Source organism: Ochotona princeps, chromosome 33, assembly GCF_030435755.1.
Source record: "Ochotona princeps isolate mOchPri1 chromosome 33, mOchPri1.hap1, whole genome shotgun sequence".
Lineage (NCBI taxonomy): Eukaryota > Metazoa > Chordata > Mammalia > Lagomorpha > Ochotonidae > Ochotona > Ochotona princeps.
Genome location: NC_080864.1, coordinates 2856846 through 2878348, shown reverse-complemented (window position 1 = coordinate 2878348; position 21503 = coordinate 2856846). Strand labels below are relative to the sequence as shown.

The 21503-nt window shown below is 55.3% G+C and overlaps 1 protein-coding gene across 1 annotated transcript; it reads left to right on the top strand.

Annotated features, from left to right (window-relative positions):
* The first annotated feature begins 198 nt into the window (after positions 1–198).
* On the top strand, positions 199–21009 carry LOC101523642 (adhesion G protein-coupled receptor E1). Its single transcript, XM_058657628.1, has 21 exons — positions 199–232; positions 2573–2635; positions 6319–6468; positions 7052–7207; positions 7304–7423; positions 7654–7800; positions 8818–9046; positions 10077–10212; positions 10368–10832; positions 11730–11813; positions 12658–12844; positions 13622–13741; positions 13872–14062; positions 14738–14908; positions 15762–15956; positions 16935–17170; positions 17884–17950; positions 18741–18832; positions 19656–19824; positions 19956–20060; positions 20873–21009. The coding sequence occupies exons 1-21, from the start codon at positions 199–201 to the stop codon at positions 20876–20878; spliced, it is 3123 nt and encodes a 1040-aa protein (XP_058513611.1). The 3' UTR covers positions 20879–21009.
* Positions 21010–21503: the final 494 nt, after the last annotated feature.

Here is a 21503-nt window from a genome sequence, read left to right as displayed (position 1 = left end):
GAAGGAGCATGGGAGGGGAGAAGAAAGCCCGGCCCATGTTTGAGGTTAGAGGGAAGAGTTGGGGCTGGCCATTTGCCCTCCTCCGGGGTCAGCGACTGAGGGCGCGGTGACACGCTGTGTGTGGGGCGTTGAGTAACGTTGCCTTCCTGGTAGATAGCTTGCACGGAGGGTTCCCCTTGCAGGCAGAACCCCGGCACCATGCGAGAGTTTAGCCTACTGCTCCTCTTCTGGGGTGAGTGGGAGCTGGACAGGGGGCAGGGTGGGTGGAGAGACCACAGGCAGGGCAGCCGGGGGTTATCCCTGGGGCCTGGGCACTGTGGACACCTGCACTGGCGTGTGTGTGTGTGTGTGTGTGTGTGTATGTGTTGGGGGGCTTTGGCCAACTCCTGCCACACTGGCAGGTGTCAGCCCAGACACGGGGTTTGAGAACACCCGCTCCATGTTGGATGTCGCTCTGGCTGCTGAGGTCATGGTGGGGAGCTGGGCAAGCTCACAGGGGATGGTCCCTGTGCCCGTGAGCCTGAGGTGTGTGATGGAGGCAGACGGGTAGGATGCTCGGCTCAATGGGCTTGGACCCAAGGTTGGAAGCCAAGTAGTCTGTGTTTCCGTAGCGTTAAGGGAAGGGGCTGCTGCCCTTGACAGCGGTGCCCCACGTCAGAGTGTTTGCTTGCTGCTTTGGGCTCTGGCTGCTCTGCTTCCAATCCAGCTCCCTGCTAAGGTGCCTGGGAGAGTGGGGGAGGATGGTCCAAGTACTTGGGGGCCCTGTTTTCTGCCTGGGAGACCTGGATGGAGCTCCAGGCTTGGCGCTGGCTCAGCCGTGGCTGCGTGACCATTTCAGGAGTGAACCAGCAAGTGCAAGTTTCTCTCTCTCTCACTTCCATTTCCATCTCTTCCATCCTTGCCTTCTTGTTCCCTCCCTTCCTCCCCACCACCCCTTCCTCTCTGTTCCTCTCTCTCCCCTCCCATAGCGGCAGCTGTCGTGGCGACTGGGGGTTGGGTGGAGGGGGAAGTTGGGGAGATACTCTTTGGGTTGGTCACATTTCTGCTCAAAGTTGAGCCATGAGATAGCGCCTTCCTGTCTGGGTTCTTGTCTCCCTGTGTCTCTGTGTCTCCCTGGGCCCTGTGTCATTGGTCACTGGAGTGGGGTTCCTGGGTTTGGATCTTGGTTCTTATGACGGCAAGCAGAGCAGAGCCCAGAGATTACAAATGGGTTCCAAAGCTGCTCAGCTGGTCACCGGTGAAGCCGAACTGACGTGTAGAGGAAGAGAGAGTTCAGTTTCTCACCCACTGGCTCGCTTCTCCAAATTGCCAACATGGTCAGGGCTGGTCCAGGCTGAAGCCAGGGACCCAGAACTCTATCTGGGTCTCCCACATGGGAGCAGAGTCCCAAGCACCTGGGCCAGCCTCCTGTACTTTCCCGGGTGCCTGAACAGGGAGCTGGATGGGAAGTGGGACAGCCAGGACTTGAACCGGTGCTTCGGTATGGGATGGTAGTGACCTGCTGTGTCACTGCTTTGGGTGTTGGCACAGATTTCAGTCATGTCACCCCTCATCCTGTGTGATGCTCATGAGCAGAGAGGAGGATGGTGTGAGTGCTGGTGACGAGGGTGTGATGTTGGTGATGGCGGCGGTGGTGGCAGTGAGGGTGTGAGCGTGGTGGTGATCAAGGAGGTGATGATGGTGGTAATGATGATGATGGTGATGAAGATGATAATGCTGATGAAGATGGTGGTGATGGTGGGGGGGAGGGCAGCAGGGCTACACAGCCTTAAAGTACTAAAGAATGGATCCCCTCACTTCTGGTGGACATTTGGCCTGTGGGTTGGCGCCTGTTTTCTGCATCGGTGTGTCCCGACTCCAACTTCCCGCTAGTGTAGACAGTGGGAGGCAGCAGGTTCAAGACGCTGGCTGTCTGCCACCCACGTGGGAGCCCCAGAGGGTGTCCCCTGCTCCCAACTTCTGCCTGCCCTGCTCCCACCTGTTGCAGGCATTTGGGGGAGTCAGTTAGTGGCTTGGTGCTTGCTTGCTTGCTCTGTCTCTCAAATAAATAAATGCAAATGAAAAGCCCTACTTGGTTGTAAAATTTAAATACCACAATGCAGTGTTAATATAATACACTGTAACATGAATATTCATGTGGGTCTGATCTGTAAGGGGAATATCAGACATCTCCTGGGAACTCCTGTTAAGAGAAGCACCATCCCTCCGACAATGCAGCTTTTATATTTAAGACAATTACGCTTGCATTAAGATAAAAAGATCTGTTTGAAAATCAGAGTTCAAGGAGAGAGTGCTCACTCCCCGAATGCCTGCAGCAGCCAGAGCTGGGTCCAGCTCAAGCCAGGAGCTCATAACTCCATCCGGGTTGCCTACGTGAGCGGAAGGGACCCAGGGACCTGAGCCATCCTCCGCTGCTTTCTCGGGCACACAAGCAAGAAGATGGACAGGAAGTGGAGCAGCCGGGACTCGAACCGGCGCCCTTATGGAATATCAGCATTCCAGGCAGCGATTTCGCTTGCTGTGCTATAACACTGGTCTCTGTGACATTCCTGCTCCTTTTCTGTCTCCCCAGGGTGCTGTGGCATCTGCAGAGGGGTGTCACTCAGTCCACTTGGGGCAGACCCCACCTCGACGGGTAAGTAGGCTGGGTAAGGACCCACAGGTTGGGAGCTGGGCAGGGAAGGGTTCAGGGCACCTCCTGACTGCCATGATAATCCCCTTTGCTCTCTGTTTGGTATGATGGAGCCACTCCCTTCTGGAGCTCCAATCCTCACGTGTTCATTTGTGACTCTCAAACACCTTTTCCCTTCCGAGTCTGATTGGTAGAGTTCTCGTTGTGTGTCTCTCGGTTCTCCAAACACCAAGAAATCCCTTCTCAGGCTGGGTCAGGGGCACCGAAGGGCCAACCGCGCCAGCATCTTTCCCACAGCCCTGCCATGGTTGGAACACTGGCCTCATAATTCCCACTTAGGACTTGCTTTTTGAGATGATATTGGAATTGGATCATGAATTGCAGGAGCCCAGGCACTCGGGCCATCCTTTACTGCTCTCCCAGGCACATTAGCAAGGAGCCGGGTTGGAAGCGGAGCAGCCGGGACTCAAACTGGCGCCTGTGAAAGATGCTGACGTTATGGGTGGAGGCTCAATAGACTGGCTCACCACCCCAGCCCCACATGTAAAAAATTCTAATTGATAAAAATAATAAGTCTGGGAGATGCTGGATTTAAGAATGAGGTTGATTATTCCACATAATCGGCTTCTATCCAAACCTATTGTACCCCCCCAATAAATATGCAAGGTTATTTGAGGTCAGAAACCTTGTGTAATAATTTTAAAAATATATTTATTTGAAATGCAGAGTGACAGAATCTTCCATCCACTGATTCCACCCCCCCAAATGTTTGCAATTATTATAGCTGAACTGGCCTCAAGTTGGGCACCGGGAGCTCCAGCCGGGTCTCCCACGTGGGTGGCAGGGACCCAAGTACTTGGGCCACCACCTGCTGCCTCCCAGGGTGTGCGTGTGCCGGGAGCTGGACTGGAACCTGGGACTGAATTCTGGGCGTTCCTGAAGCATGCCGGTGTCCCACGCGGTAGCTAACCCCACCTGGTGGCCATGCTGGCCACACCCACGCTGGCCAGGCCTGGGTGTAGTGTTATTGGCCACCTGGCAGGGGGGCTCAGCCGCAATTGGAAGACAAGGCTGTCCATCACAGTACAGGGAGTGGGCATTTGACCCTGGGTGGGTGTGCTGTGACCTTGCACCTGCAGTGCTGACGTTGGGCGCCAGGATTGAACATGAAGGAAGGAACGGCCAGGGGCTCCATCCGGGTCTCCCACGTGAGCAGCACCTGGCCCAGCCTCTGTTTTTCCCATATGCATTAGAGGGGGAGCTAGATGAGAAGCAAGGGAAGCTGGGACTCGAACCAGCACCTACATGGGCTACTGACACTGCAGAAGGTGGCTTAGCCCATTGTGCCACAGCACTAGCTCCAAGAAATTTACCACTGCTTTGGCCTTGACCTCACAGAAGTTGGGTTGTACTAACAAAAAGAGAAAGTTTTTTTAAAAAATCACACAACCATGGAATTGCGGCTTCTTGGGGTGGGGGGAATGTCTAATGGTGGCAAAGTGGGGTGTCTGGAAGCATGGGGTTGGGATGTTGGTCTGGTCTGGGTTGGGGTGGGTGGATCTGCGTTGGGAGACACTGAACTTGAGGAAGAAGGGGGTGGCATGCAAGGGGTGGGGGCAGAAAAGGGGCAGGTCTAGCACAGAGAGGAAGCTGGCCGAGGCAGGGAGCATGCATGCATGGGTGTGTGTGAGTGTGTGTGTGTGTATACTGGGGGTAGGGGGTGGGATTGACAGGCCCAAGGGTGGGCGGATGGTGTGTCGTTTCCGGAAGGAGGTCTGCAATTTCCCACCCCCACCCTTCCAGTGCCTCTGCCGGGGACGTCTTCCTGCATTCTTGTGCGTTTATGGCGTTCTTGTGGCCTTCCTTGCCTCAGACCCTGTGTGAGCGGCTGGCAGTGGGCCTGGCCCCACCCCAGCCACTGCGATCATTTAAGGAGTGAATCAGCCGGTGGAAGCTTGCTCTCTGTCTCTTCTTTCGCCTTTGGAATGATAAATGAAGACACACGCAGTGTTGCCTTCATCATTGCCACTGCGGGGGTATGACCGTCTCCTTCTTCTAGTAGACAAGCAAGGCTGCTTCCTCCCCGCCTCCCACCATCCCTGGCGCCAGCAGGAGGGTGCTCCAACACGCACACCCTTGCTTTGCTCCAACCACCCTCCCCCGCTGCCCAAGGCTCCCAGCTCTCTCTGAGCTAACAAGTCTTATCACACTCTGGAAGATTCTGTATGTGTCACCTCCTTGCCTCACTTCCTCCCCTCCCTGGCGATCTGCGAAGTCTCCCCCCAGGGCCCTAGCACTTCCTTTCCCCTTGACTCCAGATAACCCGAGTCGCTTCTGGCGCCCGTGCTCTTGGCTGTGCCTCCTCCTCTTTGCTTGAACTGTCTGTTTGGGTCTAGAACTGCATTCTCTGTTACTCTGTTGGTCTTCCTCAGACCCTTCTGCTTCTGCCCTTGAGCCTGGCAAGGCAGAGTGACCCATTCCTCCCACATGTTCTAGTTGAGCATCTATGATGTGCCAGTGTCTGTAAACACACACACACACACACACACACACACACACCTGCTTCCGGATCGTCTCGGCCATTGGAGAGGCGGGCTGGGAACAACCAATGACGGGAGTTGAAATTGCTTGGAAATTCATTCCTTTGCCAGTCAGAGCCTCCTTGATGCTTGGGGTACACTGGATTTGGTTTTGGAGAAGACTTCAAGTCAGAGAGAGAGAGAGCTCCTTCATCTATTGGTTCTCTTCCCCCCAGATGGCCACCGTGGCCAGAACTGGGCCAGGCTGAAGCCAGGAGCTTCACCCATTTTCTCACTTGTGGGTGGCCAAGGTTCCAACACCGGGGCCATCTTCTGCTGCTTTTCCTTGGCTGTTAGCACGGAGCTGGCTAGAATGGGAGCAACCGGGGCTCGAACTATCACTGTCCTGCCTCCACCTCTGTGGGCGACGGCTGACGGTCATGTCCCACACATCCCTTTCTTCTGCCTGTCTCCTGGTCTTGTGTGTGGCTGACAGAGAGCCCTGTGGCTGCGTGGGTCACACCTGGACAAGCTAGTCTATTTTTTTTTTTTAATATTTTTATTGGAAAGGTAGAGTAACGGAGAGAAAGAGAGACAGAAAGATCTTCTGTCCGCTGCTTCACTCCCCAAGTGGCCGCAACAGCCAGAGCTGAGCCAATCTGAATCCAGGAGCCAAGAAGCTCTTCTGGGTCTCCCACATGCATACAGGGTCGCAAGGACTTGGGCCGTCCTTCACTGATTTTCCAGCCTGCAAGCAGGGAGCTGGAGGAGAAGTGGAGCATCCGGGATGCAAACTGACGTTTCTGTGGGATGCCGGCGCTGCAATCAAAAGCTTAGCTTAACTGCATTGTGATGCCAGCCACCATGACCGTTCTCTTAGCACATAATAATTCTTGGCTCATAGACATATCACTCCAACCCATTCTCCATGTGCCCGTCATCTGTCGGGATCACCCAGCAACGTTGGATTCCAGGCTCAGTGCTGCGTTGTCTTACCTTACACCTGCCTGATTTCCAAAACCGACGGCATTGCAGGTCCCAGGGGTTAAGCCATCAGCCTGTCTTCTTGGCCACCTGCGTGCGGGGTGTCACCTCTGAGTTCCCGCTCGCTCAGCCTCGCTCTCCCTCCAGATCTTACTCACTCTCGCCCTCCCCTCTGTCTCGCAGGTATTGGTGGGTGTGTGGACTCCACCATGTGCCCAGATCATGCCATCTGCCACAACATGACCTCTGGCCGTTACTACTGTGAATGCAAGCAGGGCTATCAGCCCAGCAACAGACAAAACCGCTTTGTAGAGCTGGGAGTGACGTGCCAAGGTGAGTGTGTGGGCGTTCGGACCCCCTCCAGCACTGGGTGGGAGATGGGGAGGTGGTGGGCGGTGAGGACCCCCAGGCGTCGAAGCCTCTCCTGTGTTCCCCACTCCCATCTTCCCTCCTCTCTCTCCCCTTCTCTCTCCTTCTCGTCCCCTCTTCCTCCCTCCCTCTCCTGCTCTCTCTCCTCTCCCCTCCTCACCCCGCTTTGCTTCTCTTCATCTCTCCCCCTCTCCACTCCCATCTCCCCATCTCCGTCTTACCCGCTCCCTCTCTCTCCATGAAAACTCCCTGTTTGCCTATCAAATGTCATGGCCGCTGGGCTTCCTCACGGTGTGGTGGCTGAGTCTTGAGAACGGGCGGGTGTCTCAGGAGAACGAGGCAGAAGTGCGTGGTGCTGTTGCCACATACTCGGGTTCCAAGGGAGGGACAGATATCACCACCCAGTGTCACACGGCACGGAGAGCACGCTGCTGGATGGGAGAGGAGGTTACCGACGTCTCTGGACGGTGCAGTCTGTGACTGGGAAGGGACGGGGGCAAGGGGGGAGCTCGCTCTCTCTTCTCTGTCTGCCCTTCTCTCCATGAAGATGTCAACGAGTGCTCCCAAAACCCCACACCCTGTGGGCCTCACTCCGAGTGCAGAAACATGCGGGGAAGGTACAGGTGCAGCTGTCTGCCTGGCTTCTCCTCACCCACTGGCAATAACTGGGTTCCAGGCAACTCAGGCAATTTCAGCTGCACAGGTACTATTGGCTCACAGGCAGGCGGGGTTCTGGGGCTCCGCTGGGTCTGCACGCTCGGCACGGTCACCCTCCTTGCTCTTCTCTGGACCTGTCCAGACATCAACGAATGCCACAGCAATGGAACCTGCCCCAGGGATTCCGACTGCGTCAATTCTGCAGGAAGCTACACTTGTCGTTGTCACAACGGGTTTGTCTTTCACAACTCAGCCTGTCAAGGTAGGAATGGGGGCGGGGCAGCTCTCTACACACCACCTAATTAAACACCAGCTCCATGTGAGTGCCAGAGCTGTAGATGCTAAGGAGGAGCTCTCTCAACCCGTGATCGTCACGTTTTGCCATTGATCGGCTGTCTCCATTGATGGGAATGTCTTACCATCTCGCCTGGTTGCAAGGGAGGCTGGGCGCTGGACCTTAACCAGGGCTGTTTTTGTGTTTCTCTCTCTTAGACATAGATGAATGCAAGAAAACCCAAACCTGCCCTGAGCACGCCATCTGCCACAACACAGTCGGAAGCTACCATTGTGTTTGCAAGGATGGATTCGACTCCACAAGTGGCGAAGTCCTTTTCAAGGGACGGAGAGAATTGTGCGAAGGTGGGTGTAGCTGTCTAGGGTTGGGGGTTGGGGAGACTCAAGTCCAGGACTATTATCAGAGAGAGAGAAGTGGGGAGGTTGGGATAAGCCTCAAACTTTCTGGACTGAGAGTCATTTATGTATCAGTGCATTCTTCCGTGAGAAGAGCGGCTACCCTGTCCAAGCATCACGTCGAGTGCTAGGGGTAGGGAAGCAGCAAACACTTACCCCAGGTGTTGGGGCTTTGACATGGGAATTTATGGGGAGCAGGGTGGGGGGGTGCAGTGAAGACCATGCCACCCAGGGCATTGCCAGAGCCAGACTTGGCATGGAGAACGTCCCAGCTCCCGACCCCTCCCATCTGCAGCTGTGTGTTGCTATGGTGATGGGTGATCTTGGGAAACGAGTAGAGGTGCATCCTAGAGAGACGGCATCATCTAAGCACATGGAAGGAACAGCGGTGGAGAATCTGGACCCTATAGTGTGAAAGGGTTAGAAAGCCAGGGCGAGGAGCTGGCATAATGGCTCAACTGGCTCATCTTCTACCTGGAGGTGCTGGCATTCCACAGAGGGGCCAGTAAAAGGCCCAGATGTTTCACTTCCCATTCAGCTCCCTGCTTGTGGCCCGGGAAAGCAGTAAAGGGTGGCTCAAAACCTTGAGATCCTGTACCTATGTGGGAGACCCAGAGGAGGTACCAGGCTCCCGGCTTTGGGTCGGCTTGGCTGAGGGCCATTGAGGCCTTTGGGGAGGGGAGTGAACCAGCAGATGGAAGATCTTTCTCTGTAATTCTAAAGTCAAGGGCAAGGTCGGCAAGCTCCATTAGGGCCGGATTCCCAAGGTCTCATCCAGCTAGCGAAGGGGTCAGGGTTTTTGGCGAGTGGTGAATTTCTGAGGCTTGTGAGTGCGTGTCTCTGCACAGCTGTTCCCTGAATGACGACTGTGTGTTCTAGAAGGGAAGGCTGGAGCCGGGGGTTGGGCGGCGACCACATGAGCTGCTGGCGCTTTGGCCCTGATGGGGACCCCCTTTTTCTCCTTAGACATAGACGAGTGCTCCAAAAACCGTACCATCTGCGGTGCTAACTCGGTGTGCGGTAACACAGTGGGAGGATACAACTGTTCCTGCATGCCTGGCTTCCGCCCTACCGGCGTCTGGACCCCCCAGGACTTCAAGGCTTTGAAATGTACAGGTAATGGTGTCTCCGTGGGTATCAAACAGAAACACGGAACGGGGCTGCCCGTTCTTGCTTGTAGGGTTTATAGGGCTTGGTCACACGGGCCCTGGGTTAAACGAGATGTCATTCAGGGCTCCAGGATGGTCTTGTTGGCGTGACCAGCAGTTGGAGCTGGTCACCAGTTGGGGGTTCTTGTGACCATCTCTGGTTCCCTTCTGGCTTCCAAGGGAAAGATTTGGCCCTTGGTCTCTAAGGAGAGAAGTTGCCAAGCGGCGCTCGGGACTGGGTGGCTCTCTGTCCCCCGTGGTGGTCCGGACTTCCATCCCATGCTCTTGGTAATTGTCACAGGGCTAGCTTGGCTTGCAAAGGGGCTGCACCCCCCAATCGTCATCCCCCACTAGGAGGAATTAGAAGGTTGGCCTGAGATGAACTGTGTATCCACCATACTGCAGGAGGGCATTTTGCGTTGTTCAATTCCTAAGGAAAATTGCGCTTCTTAACAACAACAACATCTCATTCACTCGTTACTTGTTCATTTGGGATCTTTAAGTTTAATTTTCTAAAGGAGATTTATTTATTTTACTTGAAAGTCAAGTTAGAGAGAAAGAGAAAAGAATATTCCATCCACTGATTCACTCCCCAAGTGGCCACAACAACCAAAGCTGAGCTGATCTGAAGCCAGAAGCCAGGAGCTTCTTCCAGGTCTCCCACACAGGTGCAAGGTCCCAAGGTTTTGGGCCGTCCTCCACTGCTTCCCCAGGCCACAGGCAGAGCTGGATGGGAAGTGGAGCAGCTGGGACTCAAACTGGTGCCCGTATGGGATCCCGGCACTGCAGGTGGAGGATTAGTGGGACCAGAGTGCTGGCCTCGTGTTTAGTGTATTTTTAACCATTCTTTTTGAATGTGTTCCTTCTGCCCCTTCCAAGGAGCTTATTGTAAGGTAGCACCCTGAGCGCCGCCCACAGTAGCCGGCCCACATGTCTGATGGAATCTGTAAACCAGGGCCGTGCCGGGGAGCATGCAAGCACACCCCCAGGCTGGCCTGTTTCTTCATGCCCCGCCTGCCCCTTTCTCCGATGCCTTGCAGACGCGGATGAATGCCTGCTGGACCCAAACCCCTGTAGCCCCAACTCCATCTGCACCAACACCCTGGGCTCCTACAGCTGCACTTGTGCCCCCGGCTTCTGGCCGGAAAGTGCCCAGGGACACGGCAACAGCAGGTGTAAAAGTAACTATAGCCCCGGCTGGGTGTCGGCCAAGGCCCCCCGCGGGTCCAGCTCTGGGTGCCAAATGTTTGTTTGACCCAGCTTGAGTCTCCTGCTCTCTAGTCATGTATACGTTTCTCTTCTTTTTGGTTTTTTTTTTGGGGGGGGGTTATTTTTTTCTTTTGTTGTTTCTTTTCTTCTCAGTGTTAGATTTTTCTCATCTCATTGGCAAGACTATCGGTTTGTCGAGCAGCCAGGACTTGGCTATTTTGCTTGCCAACATGTTTTATGCAGAACTGGTCTAGTAGTGATGGATTCTACCCATACACATATTTAAAAAGCCAGGAGCCGGGGGCTCCATCTGGTCTCCCATGTGGGTATCAGGGGCCCAAGCGCTTGGACCATCCTCTGTTGCTTTCCCAGGCGCACGAGCAGGGAGTTAGCTGCGAAGTAGAGCAGTTGGGATTTGAACCTACGTCGCTGTGGGATTCTGGTGCCGCAGGCGGTGGCTTAGCATGCTGTGACCTCGCCAGTGTCTTGCCGAGGTGCAAGTGTGGTGTGACGGCTTCTGTCTTTTCTCCAGAGGCTCCCTTCAAGTGCAGGAGTGACGTGGACTCTCTCGGCAAGTGGGAGCAGCAATGCCACACAGCAGCAGCAGCCAGGGACCCACAAGATGTAAGTATGCCTGAGACTTCCCCAGAAACCACAGGTCAGCTTCCACCCCATTCCCCACGGGTTGTTTTTTTTTTAAGGATTTATTCATTTTCATTGCAAAGAGAGAGAGAGAGACGGAGAGGAGGAGAGACAGAGAGGAAGATCCTCCGTCCAGTGATTCACTCTCCAAGTGGCTGAGCTGATCTGAAGCCAGGAGCCAGGAGCCTCTTCTGGGTCTCCCACACGGGTGCAGGGTCCCAAGGCTTTGGGCCGTCCTCCACTGCTTTCCCAGGCCACAGGCAGGGAGCTGGGTGGGAAGTAGGGGCAGCAAAACAATAAAAAGTGGAACAGCTAAGATTTGAACCAGTGCCCTTATGGGATTCTGGCCCCAGAGTAAACATTTTTTATTGTTGTTCCTGAAGAAACTTGCCTTTTGAAAAGCAGAGTGGTAAAGAAATGCGTATAGATTATCCATCCATTGCTTTACTCCCCAAAGGCCTGCTTCAGTCAGGGCTGGGTGGGGCATGTCCAGGACCCTCAACTCCAGCGTGGTCTCCCATTGGCAGGTGGCAGGGACCCACGTGCTCGGGGCGTCTCCACTCCCCGCTGGGGTGTGCAGGAGCAGGGATCTGCGATTCGAGCCAGGCACTCCGAAACAGAATGCAAGAGGCCCTAGATACCCCCTCCTAAAGTCACCTTGTAATTTTGTCTATCCAAGACTGGAAGTACCCTTGTGTGCTGTATCATAGATGCCTGCTTTGTACTTGGTCCATTTACAACCACGAACTGTGATGCTCTGAGAAGCCAGGACTACCCCGGCTGGGAGCATGGGGGTCCCCATTGGTATGGGACACACTGGTGGAGTGTGGGGATGGGTAGGCGGATCCATGCTGACACATCGTCTCCCCCGGAATACAGGCCGCTTACTGCAGGCTCATGAACTCCGCCTTGGGTGTGCTGGACAACACCTGTAAGAACGAAACCACCGCAGCGACTCTGAAGGTAGCAGTGGCATCGGCTGCCTTCCTTCCGGCGTATCAGCCTTGAGCGTCTGGGCTGCCTGGAGTGCAGGGTCCTGTGGGGTTAGCAGGCTGTGAGTTACCGTGTCACGTGCTGTGGGCGTAGGACTGACGGTGTGCACCCCCACAGAAGATGGATGGGATGGAGACTATACAAGGATCTCGTGGGGTTTTTTTTATGTAAAAATAAGCTCAACTTTTTTTGAAAAAGTTTTGAGTTGGAGAGAAAGAGACAGAGCTCTTCCATCTGCTGGTTCACTCCTTACACGGCTGTAACAGCCAGGACATGGCTAAGCTAAATCAGGAAACTGGAATTCCAGCCGGGTCTTCCACATGGATGCAGGGACCCAAGCACTTGAGTCATCCTCTGTTACTTCCCCAATCTCGTAAGCAGAAGAGCTGGATCAGAAGTGGAGCAGTTGGGACTCGAACAAGTGCCCCGTATGGGACGCTGGCTTGGCAGATGGTGGCATAGCCCATTGCGCCACCACACCAGTTCCAAACCATAGGTTCCTGCGCTCCCTGCAAATGATCCTAAGATGAACCCCACCGGCGGAGGGCGGGGGGAGCTTCCTTGAACGCTTTAGGTGTGCTTCTGGGAGGACTGATTCCTGGCGGGGAGAAATGTCTGGGTCTGAGGGTACATATGTGCAAATTACACTCTCGCAGGTGCTCACCTGCTGCTGCCTGCCAGCAGGGACGTGAGCATTCCCAGTGGAGCAGGACAGAAAGACTGAAATGGGAGGGGACCCCTCTATCTCTCTTGGGGCCTCTACTGCCAGAGAGAGAGAGAGGGAGAGAGAGAGAAGAGCTGTGTTTCCTTGCAGACGGCAGTGAACAACCTCACCTCTGTGCTTGAGCAGACATCCAAGAGGTCCAGCAACTTCACCAGGGAGGAGGCATCCACCCTGGCCACGGCCTTACTGGAAAGCACAAAGAGCAGCGTCCTGGCGGCCCTCCTACTGCCCTCCGCCGCTGGGAACCACAGCCAGACCATTCGCACACCGGGCTTGGGTGAGTAGGATCTGCCGGGCACGGCTGGCTCATGCCTGGGTGAGGATTGCTTTACCAATGTTTAAAAAATACAAAGACAAAAGAGCCTGCGTGTGTGTGTGTGTGTGTGTGTGAGAGAGAGAGAGAGATGATGGTGTGGTTTCTGTCCATGTTAATCTAATCGCATCACTCCTTGCAGGCTTGTCTGGGAGACAGACGGTGAGAGAGACACAAGCTGAATAGAGAGATATTTTGCGGGGGCGGGTGGTGGGCAGTTGCAGGAGCGAGGCAGGGCCGAAGGCAGGAGCAGAAAGACTTCGTCCAGATCTCCCAGGTAGATGACCAGAGACCCGACGACTTGGGCCGCCATCTTCTGCCTACAGCTGGCAGGCTGATGAGGGACGTGGTGGCCCCACCAGTGGCGTCTTCATGGCTGGGCCAGACGAGGTCTCTGCATTTGAGACCCCTCCAATATCTCTTTTTTTGGCGGGCGGGGGGTCTCCATAAAACACATCCTAGGAGAGCATGTCCCAGTGTGAGCCGGCAATACCAGACCTCTTAGTGGTCCATGAGAGGACCCTGAACTTCTTCCGGAAGCACAAACGACCCCCCCAGCCCACAGCCAACATCCTTCTCCAACTTGACTTTTGTCAGACAGCCAGTGGAAATGGATCCTGTCGCCAGAGCTGTGTCAGGGACGAGAAACGAGAAGCAGAGGCCGAGTGGCTGCTGAAGGCAGCGTGGCCAGGCTGCCTGGCACCTGCTGGGTCCATGCCCTGAACACTCTTGTATTTGCAGATCTGGAGAGCCAAGTTGTCGCGGGAGGATGCCAGGAAGAGGATGTGCTATTCAACCTGGAAGCCAAAGGAGATGCTATGAGAATCAGCTGTTCCACCATCGAGGAGTCGGGGTCCACGGGTGAGGATGGCACCCCTCCGGGGGAGGGGGAAGAGGGGGGCGGGCTGTCCATCACAGCTGGTGGTGCATGCCCGCGCGAGGTGGTTGGCAATCTAGCCCCACTTCTTCTTCTTGCGTGGGGGTCCTCCAGGCAGAGCTGGCGTGGCTTTCGTTTCTTTCGTGGGTCTGGAATCTCTCGTGGATGAACGCTTCTTCCGAGACCTCTGGGACCTCTCTGTGGACAGACTGAAGATGAACTCCCGGGTTGTGAGCGGCATCCTGACCGGGAAGAAGAAAAACGGCTTTCAGAAAGATGTACTCTACTGGCTGGAAAACATCCAGGTCTTGCAAGGGACGGTCTCTATGGAAACCCTTTGTCTCCCTGTCGCCCCCGTGCGCCCCCTCTTCTCCCAGTGGCTTGAACTGTCTGCGTTTGGGGCCAATTGGAAGCTCTGTTGCCTGCTTGTACACTAGATTGCCTGGGTAGTAAAACTAGACAGATCATATCCTGGCTTGGGACATCGCCCAAGGTACAGACCATTTCTGTTGTTATGGTAACCCCCGGGGACTGACAGGGTCCCGTCCCTAGAGGAAGGAACTCTCCCATGTCTTTTAGTTTTCTTTTGTGATGGATTGATTGATTTAGAAGGCAGAGTTGCGTAGAGAGGGAGAGGTAGAATCTTCCGTCTACTGGTTCACCCCCTCAGTGGCTGCCCCGGGCAGAGCTGAACTCACCTGAAGCCAGGAGCATCTTCTAGGTCTCTCATGCTGCTTCTTGGGGGTGTGCACCTGCAGGGAGCTGGGGCTTGGTCCCAGCCAGGCGTTATGATCCAGGTGGTTTTGACCCTTGGGCTGGATGCCTGCCCTTGAGGTGGGTTGCAGTGAGTCCATTCGAGGCGAAGCTGCAGGGGAACCAGGCTTCCGGATTTTTCCAGCGAAAGAAGTTGAAGAGGCTTGTGTGCATTTTGTGGGACAACGGACGCTACTTACTCAGAGTTAATTTTTTTTTTCTTTTAGCCAAAGCAAAAGCATGAGACCCCCGTCTGTGTTTCCTGGCACACCGATGAGGAGGGTGGAAGATGGACTCGCTCTGGCTGTTCCATCCTGAATGACTCCGAGACGTACACCGTCTGTCGCTGCAGACACATCACCAACTTGGCGGTCATCATGGCCCCTCGGGAGGTCACGGTCAGTGCTGGTGATGCTATCTCTTGAGTCCCAGGTTAAACAAGGAGCAGAGGGTGCGGGTCCTTGGGGGACATCACCGTCTGGTTGGACTCCAGACTGAGAAAGGTTGATTCCAAGAAGCTGCTGGCACTTATTAACAATCACAAGCTGCCTTTGTCATGCACCTGCTGTGTGCTGGACTAGTTTGTTAGGTGTGTTTGAAAAAAGTTAGAGGTGAGCATAGAAGTGTCTTCCATTGACTGCTTCGGTCCTCAGACGCTTTACAACGGTTTGGGCTTGGGCAGGAACTCTATCCGGCTCTTCTCCATGTGGGTAGCAGGGACTTAAGCCCTTGAGTCCTAAGGTGTGCATGAGCAGGTCACTGACCGGGAAGTGGAGAAGTCAGGACTTGAACCGGCACACTCCTGTGGGATGCCGGCGCAGCAGATGGTGGCTTGGCCCCTAATGCCACACTGCTGCCTCCCCACATGAAATGGGGTGGTGGGGAGACTGAGAGCGGGTCATGAAGATAATGATGGATAGAGGTGAGAGTCGAACCTAGGGCAGTCTGACTCCAAAGTTTGACTTCCACCAACCCACATGGTCAAGGAAGCGTCTGAGCTGTAAGGATTCCGAGCTGGGTCAGAACGATGAGACGGACGTGGTCTGTTATGTTAGAGAGGGAATGCGCTGTTAGGACAGCCTCTGCCTGTCCCAGCCAGCCAGCGCTCACACATCCCTGGCGGATAGGTAGCTCCCCGTGAGAGGTACGCTTGGCTTAGAACTGCAGGAGCAAGAGGCCAAGCTAGACAGCACCGACAGACCTCATCCCTCTGCTCCTAGCTGGCTGCGTCTCCCGTTTCTGTCCTGGCAGGTGGACTTTACCTTGTACATCATCAGCCACGTGGGCATCATCCTGTCCTTGCTGTGCCTCGCCCTGGCCGTCCTTACCTTCTTGCTCTGCCGCTCCATCCGCAACCACAACACCTACATGCACGCACACCTGTGCGCCTGCCTCTTCTTGGCCAAGCTGCTCTTCCTCATCGGCTTCGACAAGACTAACCCCCAGGTCTGTGTCACCCTCCCCGGTACTGGGTCCTGCCATCTCTCTGGGTGGTCTTCTGTGGCCCCTTGTGCCTGCTCTGTCTCCATCCCATGGCCGTGGGGGCTTGGCTGCTCTCCAGCTGCTCCCCTGGAGAGGTGACAGGTGTCAGGGGGATGTCACTTCTGCAGGTGCCTTGGGGGTTGCAGGAGTCCTCCACTTTCCTCACTCCCACAGCCGGGGTGTGTGTGTGTGTGTGTGTGTGTGTGTGTGTGCGCGCGCGCGTGGGAGAGTGCTTCCTCCCTGGCTCTTCTCTGGCCACCGAAAACATCCCCTGTGAGGATGGGGCGGGGGAGTACAGGGAACCACAGCCGGAGTTGTACTGGGCATCTTTGCGGGGCAGAGGCCAGTACAAACTGTCATGGAAGTGGGCAATGCTATGGGGGAGATGCGGCTCCATTGTCCCCATTCTGCTCCGGGAGGGGGAGCCCGTGGTGGTGGTTGTCATGGGTGAGGCTGTGGGGTGCCAGGAGAGCTCTGTGGGACCCTCACACGAAGTCAGCTGGTGTGACGGTCACTCTTGGTCAAGGGGCCGTCTGTATTCAGCTGCCTGGTCCCTTGCCTCTCAGACTTGTTCTGATCAGGGCCGACTTGATCCCTAAAACCTCAGCCCGAAAATAGTTCCAGGGCTTAGGGACTTTGCGACTACTCAGCTCCGCTGCGGTGATGCGACAGCAGCCACAGAGACTAGGTTAAGTGGGGAGATGGCTGTGTACTAATAAAACTTTATTGGAAAAACATGTCACCAGAGAGTGTACCAATAACACGTCACAGACAACACAGCTCACCAGCGAGTGGATGTTTTGCTGATCCCAGCGGCCACCCCGCTGGGGGGAATGGCACCGGCTTCTGGCTTGGTCCACTCCGTCCCTGTTTGTTGCCCCGTCCACCCCTGCCTCCTGGCGGGGGTGGGGGACCCTGATCTCCTTGTCGCTCCCCTATCAGCTGGGCTGTGCGCTCATTGCTGGCGTTCTGCACTTCCTCTTCCTCGCCTGCTTCTCCTGGATGCTGTTGGAGGCCATCACGCTCTTCCTGACGGTCAGGAACCTGCAAGTGGTGAATTACTTCGGCACCCGCCACGTTAGGATGCTGCCCCTGTGTGCCTTCGGCTACGGGGTCCCAGGGCTGGTGGTGGCTATCTCCGCCTGTGTGAAGCCGAGCGGCTATGGGACTGAGCATAGGTGAGTGCCATCCCTGTAGAGTAACATGGGCAGGAGAGGCAGAAAGAGATCTTCCATTCACTGCTTCACCCTTCAAATAACTGTAGTAGCCAGGATTGGGCCAGGTCGAAGCCAGGAGCTCCAGCTGGGTCTCCCACGTGGACGCAGCATCTCCCATACGAACGCTGCTTCCCCAGCCCATAAGTAGGGAGCTGGATGTCAAGTGGAGCAGCTGGGATTCGAACTGACTCCCCTAGCGGATGCTGGTGTCACAAGAAGAGATGCGATGATGTCAGCTCTGATTTTAAAAACGCAACGTGCAGGTTTGACCCAGTGGGTCGGAGACTGGTTAACACACCTTCTCTGGGAATTTGGGAGAGTAAGACATGGTAGGTGAGATGGGATGGGAGAGGAAAAGAAGGAGAAAGAGGAGGAGCAGGAGGAAGAGTATATGTGTTGAAAAATGCAGTGGGCTTTGCTGGAGAGATGGGGGATGAGGCTGGGATAGCTTAGCTTGCGGTAGCCGGGGAAGTGTCCCCAAAGAAGTGATGGTTGAGTCGAGGCAGGGCTCCCCAAGGAGAGTTAAAACTGAGAGCCAGGGGTTGAGAATAAACTAGAGTCCCAGCCCGAGGCCAGCAGCGTCTCAAGGCTGTTTGCCCAGGAAGGTACCCGTGCAGCAGGAGTCGCTGTGGGGTCGGGACTTGATCCTAACGGCTGGCGCTTTCTCTCCACAGCTGTTGGCTGGAGAAGGAGTCAGGGTTTGTATGGAGTTTCCTGGGCCCGGTGTGCACCATCATAGTGGTGAGTGAGCAGGTGGATTTGCGAATGAGTGTTCTGGAGTTAGAAGCAGGAGACCCTAGGGTCAGAGAGGGTTGATGAGAGACAGTGTGGAAGCTGTGTTCCACTGGAAATTCTCCCCCTACACTTTTTTTTTCTTAACATCTGAAAAGCCTAGCAGAGAGCTGGCTCGGAAATAGAGCAGCCGGGTCTTGAACTGGTGGTCATGTGGGACCTCAGGCCTTGTTGTTGCTCAACACCAACCCTTTGTCATCTTGTTAAAAAGCTCTGTCTATCTATCTATCTATCCATCCACCCATCCACCTATCCATTCACCCACCCACCCATCCATCCATCCATCCATCCATCCATCCATCCATCCATCCATCCACCTACCCATCCATCCATCCATCCATCCATCCATCCATCCATCCATCCATCCATCCACCTATCCATCCATCCATCCATCCATCCATCCATCCATCCATCCATCCATCCATCCATCTATTCATCCATCCATCCATCCATCCACCTGAAAGGGAGAATGACAGAGAAGGGAGGCGGAGGAGCTTGCCGGGAGACCTTGGGACAGGGAAGCCATGGGTGGCCCTGTGTGGGAGCTGGACAGCCTGCAGGTGTGTCTTGGCCCTCTGCCGGGTTGGCCGCAGGGACAACAGTCAAGGAAGCTGTCTGTGATGGGCTGTGTCCCGCTCACCCAGGGCTGCTTGCTGCAGGGGGTTGGATGCAGGTCAGGATTCCCTTGGGATGGCCAGTTCATCCAGCTCCCCTCAACTCGTTCTGTGTGGCTTTGTAGGTCAACTGCATCCTGCTGACCTGGACACTGTGTATCCTGCGGCAGAAGCTTGGCAGTGTCAACACTGAAGTCTCCACACTCAGGGACACCAGGTGTGGCTCCCGCTTCTCGCCTCCCCACCTTGTTCTGCAGTAATGCTTCTCATATGGGCTTTACTGGCATGTCTAACGTGTCCCTGAGACTTAACATGAGAGGCTGTCTAGCCTGTAATCACTACACACAGGAATCGGGGTGCAGTGCCACCACCCCAAGTAAGTGCTGATTCGAGTCCTGGCTGCTCCATTGCCCAGCTGGAAGAAACTCCTGGCTTTGGATCAGCTCAGTTCTGGCTATTGTGAACATTTGAGGGTGAAACAGTGGATCAGTGAACGAACTAACACTGCCTTTGAAAATGACTAGATCTTAAAAAATGAACTGCCCACAATCCACATGGCTGTGTATGTATTGTACAGCTTGATTGAGAGACAGAGAGAACCCGCTTGATGAATCACTTCCCAAATGACCACACTAGCTGGAACTAGATCAGGCCAAATGTAGGAGCTGGGAACTGCATCTGGGTCTCCCACGTGGGTGCAGGGACTCGAGCGCTCAGACCATCAGTTGCTGTCTGCCATTCTGCGTGAGCAGCAAGCTGCAGCCAGGCCTTGACCCCCAGTGCTCCAGCGTGGCATCTAGACGTGTCAACTGGTGTCTCCATGGCTGGGCCCAAAGCCCCTTCACTTTGGGTAGCTTTTACATGCCTACCTGACTGGGTTTGCTTGTATGTGGGCTCGGAGGTTCCATTCTATGGCCCCCACAGTGGCACCTGCCATTACATGGCGGTTTCCTCTGTCCCTGGATGCATGCCCCCCAACCCCTCCAGGCACCTGTGGGAGCCTCACTCTCTGTGATTCCTCCCCCGCCATCCCAAAACAGGCTGCTCACCTTCAAGGCTTTCGCCCAGCTCTTCATCTTGGGCTGTTCCTGGGTGCTGGGCCTTTTCCAGATTGGATCTGCAGCACTTGTCATGGCTTACCTGTTCACCATCATCAACAGCTTCCAGGGCGTCTTCATCTTCCTCATCCACTGCCTACTCAACCGCCAGGTGAGTGGGTACCCGCCCTGCCCCCACCTCCACCTCCCGATGCTGCCTTCCTCCGCTGCCCTCTCTGCCCCTGGGTGAGCTGTGGCTTCTGGATCCATGCTTTCTGCCTGGGCTTCCGTCTCCACCCCCAGGTTCGAGAACAGTACCGGCGATGGTTCTACAGGCAGTCCGTGACCGTGTCCCAGTCCCAGACCACAGGCATGGTTCTGACGTCCACCCTCTCCTCTTCCAAAACGGTGAGGGACTGTGCCTTGGCTGCTGCCGACCGCCCTCAGCTGGTTGAATAAAGCGGGGGGTGGTGGTGGCATATCAGCTTAATTTGCATCCCACATCAGAGTGCTGGCTCGTGTCCCAGCTGCCCTGCTTCCCATCCAGCTCCCTGCTCATGCGTCTGGGAAAGCAGCCCTAGTGCTTGGGCCCCTGATACCCACATGGGAGACCCAGATGGAGCTCCAGGGCTCTTGCCCTAGCCCATTAATGAACATTTGAGGAGTAACTTCTCCCCTCCCTCTCCCTCTCTCTCTCTCTCTCTCTCTCTCTCTCCACCCTCTCCTTTTGTTACTTGAGCTTTTAAATAAATTTAAAAATGAGTTGAGGTGCAGGAGACAGACGGCCTGGGTTTAAATCCACAGCCCTGCCCCTAACTGAGAGTACGACTGAGAAACAGGTAACATATAGACAGGATGGTATCCCGTTCCACCGCAACGCCTGCGTCGGATGCCCGCGTGCCCAGGGTTCAAGTCCCAGCTCTGGCTCCCGACTCTATTTTCTGTACAGTGAAATACTAGGATGTTCCTAGCAGAGCACGCTCGATGGCTGTCGCTTTACTGAGCAGCCCTCCGTCATGTGACCACTCGTGGGAGCAAAGGCATCTGGGAAGTCATGCTTTTGGCCTGTTCGTGTCTAGAGAGAGAGGAGTTGCTCTGGCGAAGGCTTGGGAATGGCGGTGGGGTTTGTCCACGGGTCTGTGGCGTTGACCATGTCTTCAGAGCAGCCACACACATATGGTCATCTTACAGACCTCTGTCTCTTTTTTTCTTTTTCTCAGAGTTGAAATCCTCTCCTGCTTTTCAACGCGCCATGGGGCACCCTTGGCCAATGGGCCGGACCTCCTGGGACCTGAGAGCCCACCGCTGCTACCTGGAAGACCCTGTGGCTTGGGGCCTGGGTTGGGCCGGGCTGCTCTTGTGGGGCCGCCCTTCTCCCCTACTTGGGTTCTGAGACTTGGGGTTTTACAAACGTGGCACTCTCAGGCAACACCCAGCATTTACAGCCGCCATTTCGGCTTTCTTCTCTGCGAATGTGGGGGGCGTGGCCTGCCCTGCTTGCACCTGTTCCTACCTGCTCCCTCACCCTCTTCACCTGTGGTCTACCCGCTGTCTCACTGAGCCAGGCTGATGCACTTTCTGCTTCCATCCTGCCCAGCTGGCTGGGAGCCACCCACCACCCCCTCCTGTGTTAGCTTCTTTAGGATTCACTCTGCCCACAAAGATATGGCTGTCCACCCTGAACCCCTGGAGAGCTTTAGGCCAGAGGAAGGAGGTGGACGCTGATCAAGCAGATACCAGCGCCTGCTGGGACCCTCCCTGTCCTGCCCAGGGAGTGGGTGTATGGAAGAAGAGTACCAGGACCCATTTGCCGGAGGGCTAGACCGGAAGAAAGATCTGTCTCAAAACTAG

Excerpts from the sequence above, each read along its gene's own strand:
- LOC101523642 (XM_058657628.1), top strand. The coding sequence starts at position 199 with ATGCGAGAGTTTAGCCTACTGCTCCTCTTCTGGG. Across the intron at positions 10,833-11,729 it reads CAGCCAGGGACCCACAAGAT|GCCGCTTACTGCAGGCTCAT; the intron begins GTAAGTATGCCT and ends CCCGGAATACAG. Across the intron at positions 19,825-19,955 it reads ACTGCCTACTCAACCGCCAG|GTTCGAGAACAGTACCGGCG; the intron begins GTGAGTGGGTAC and ends CTCCACCCCCAG.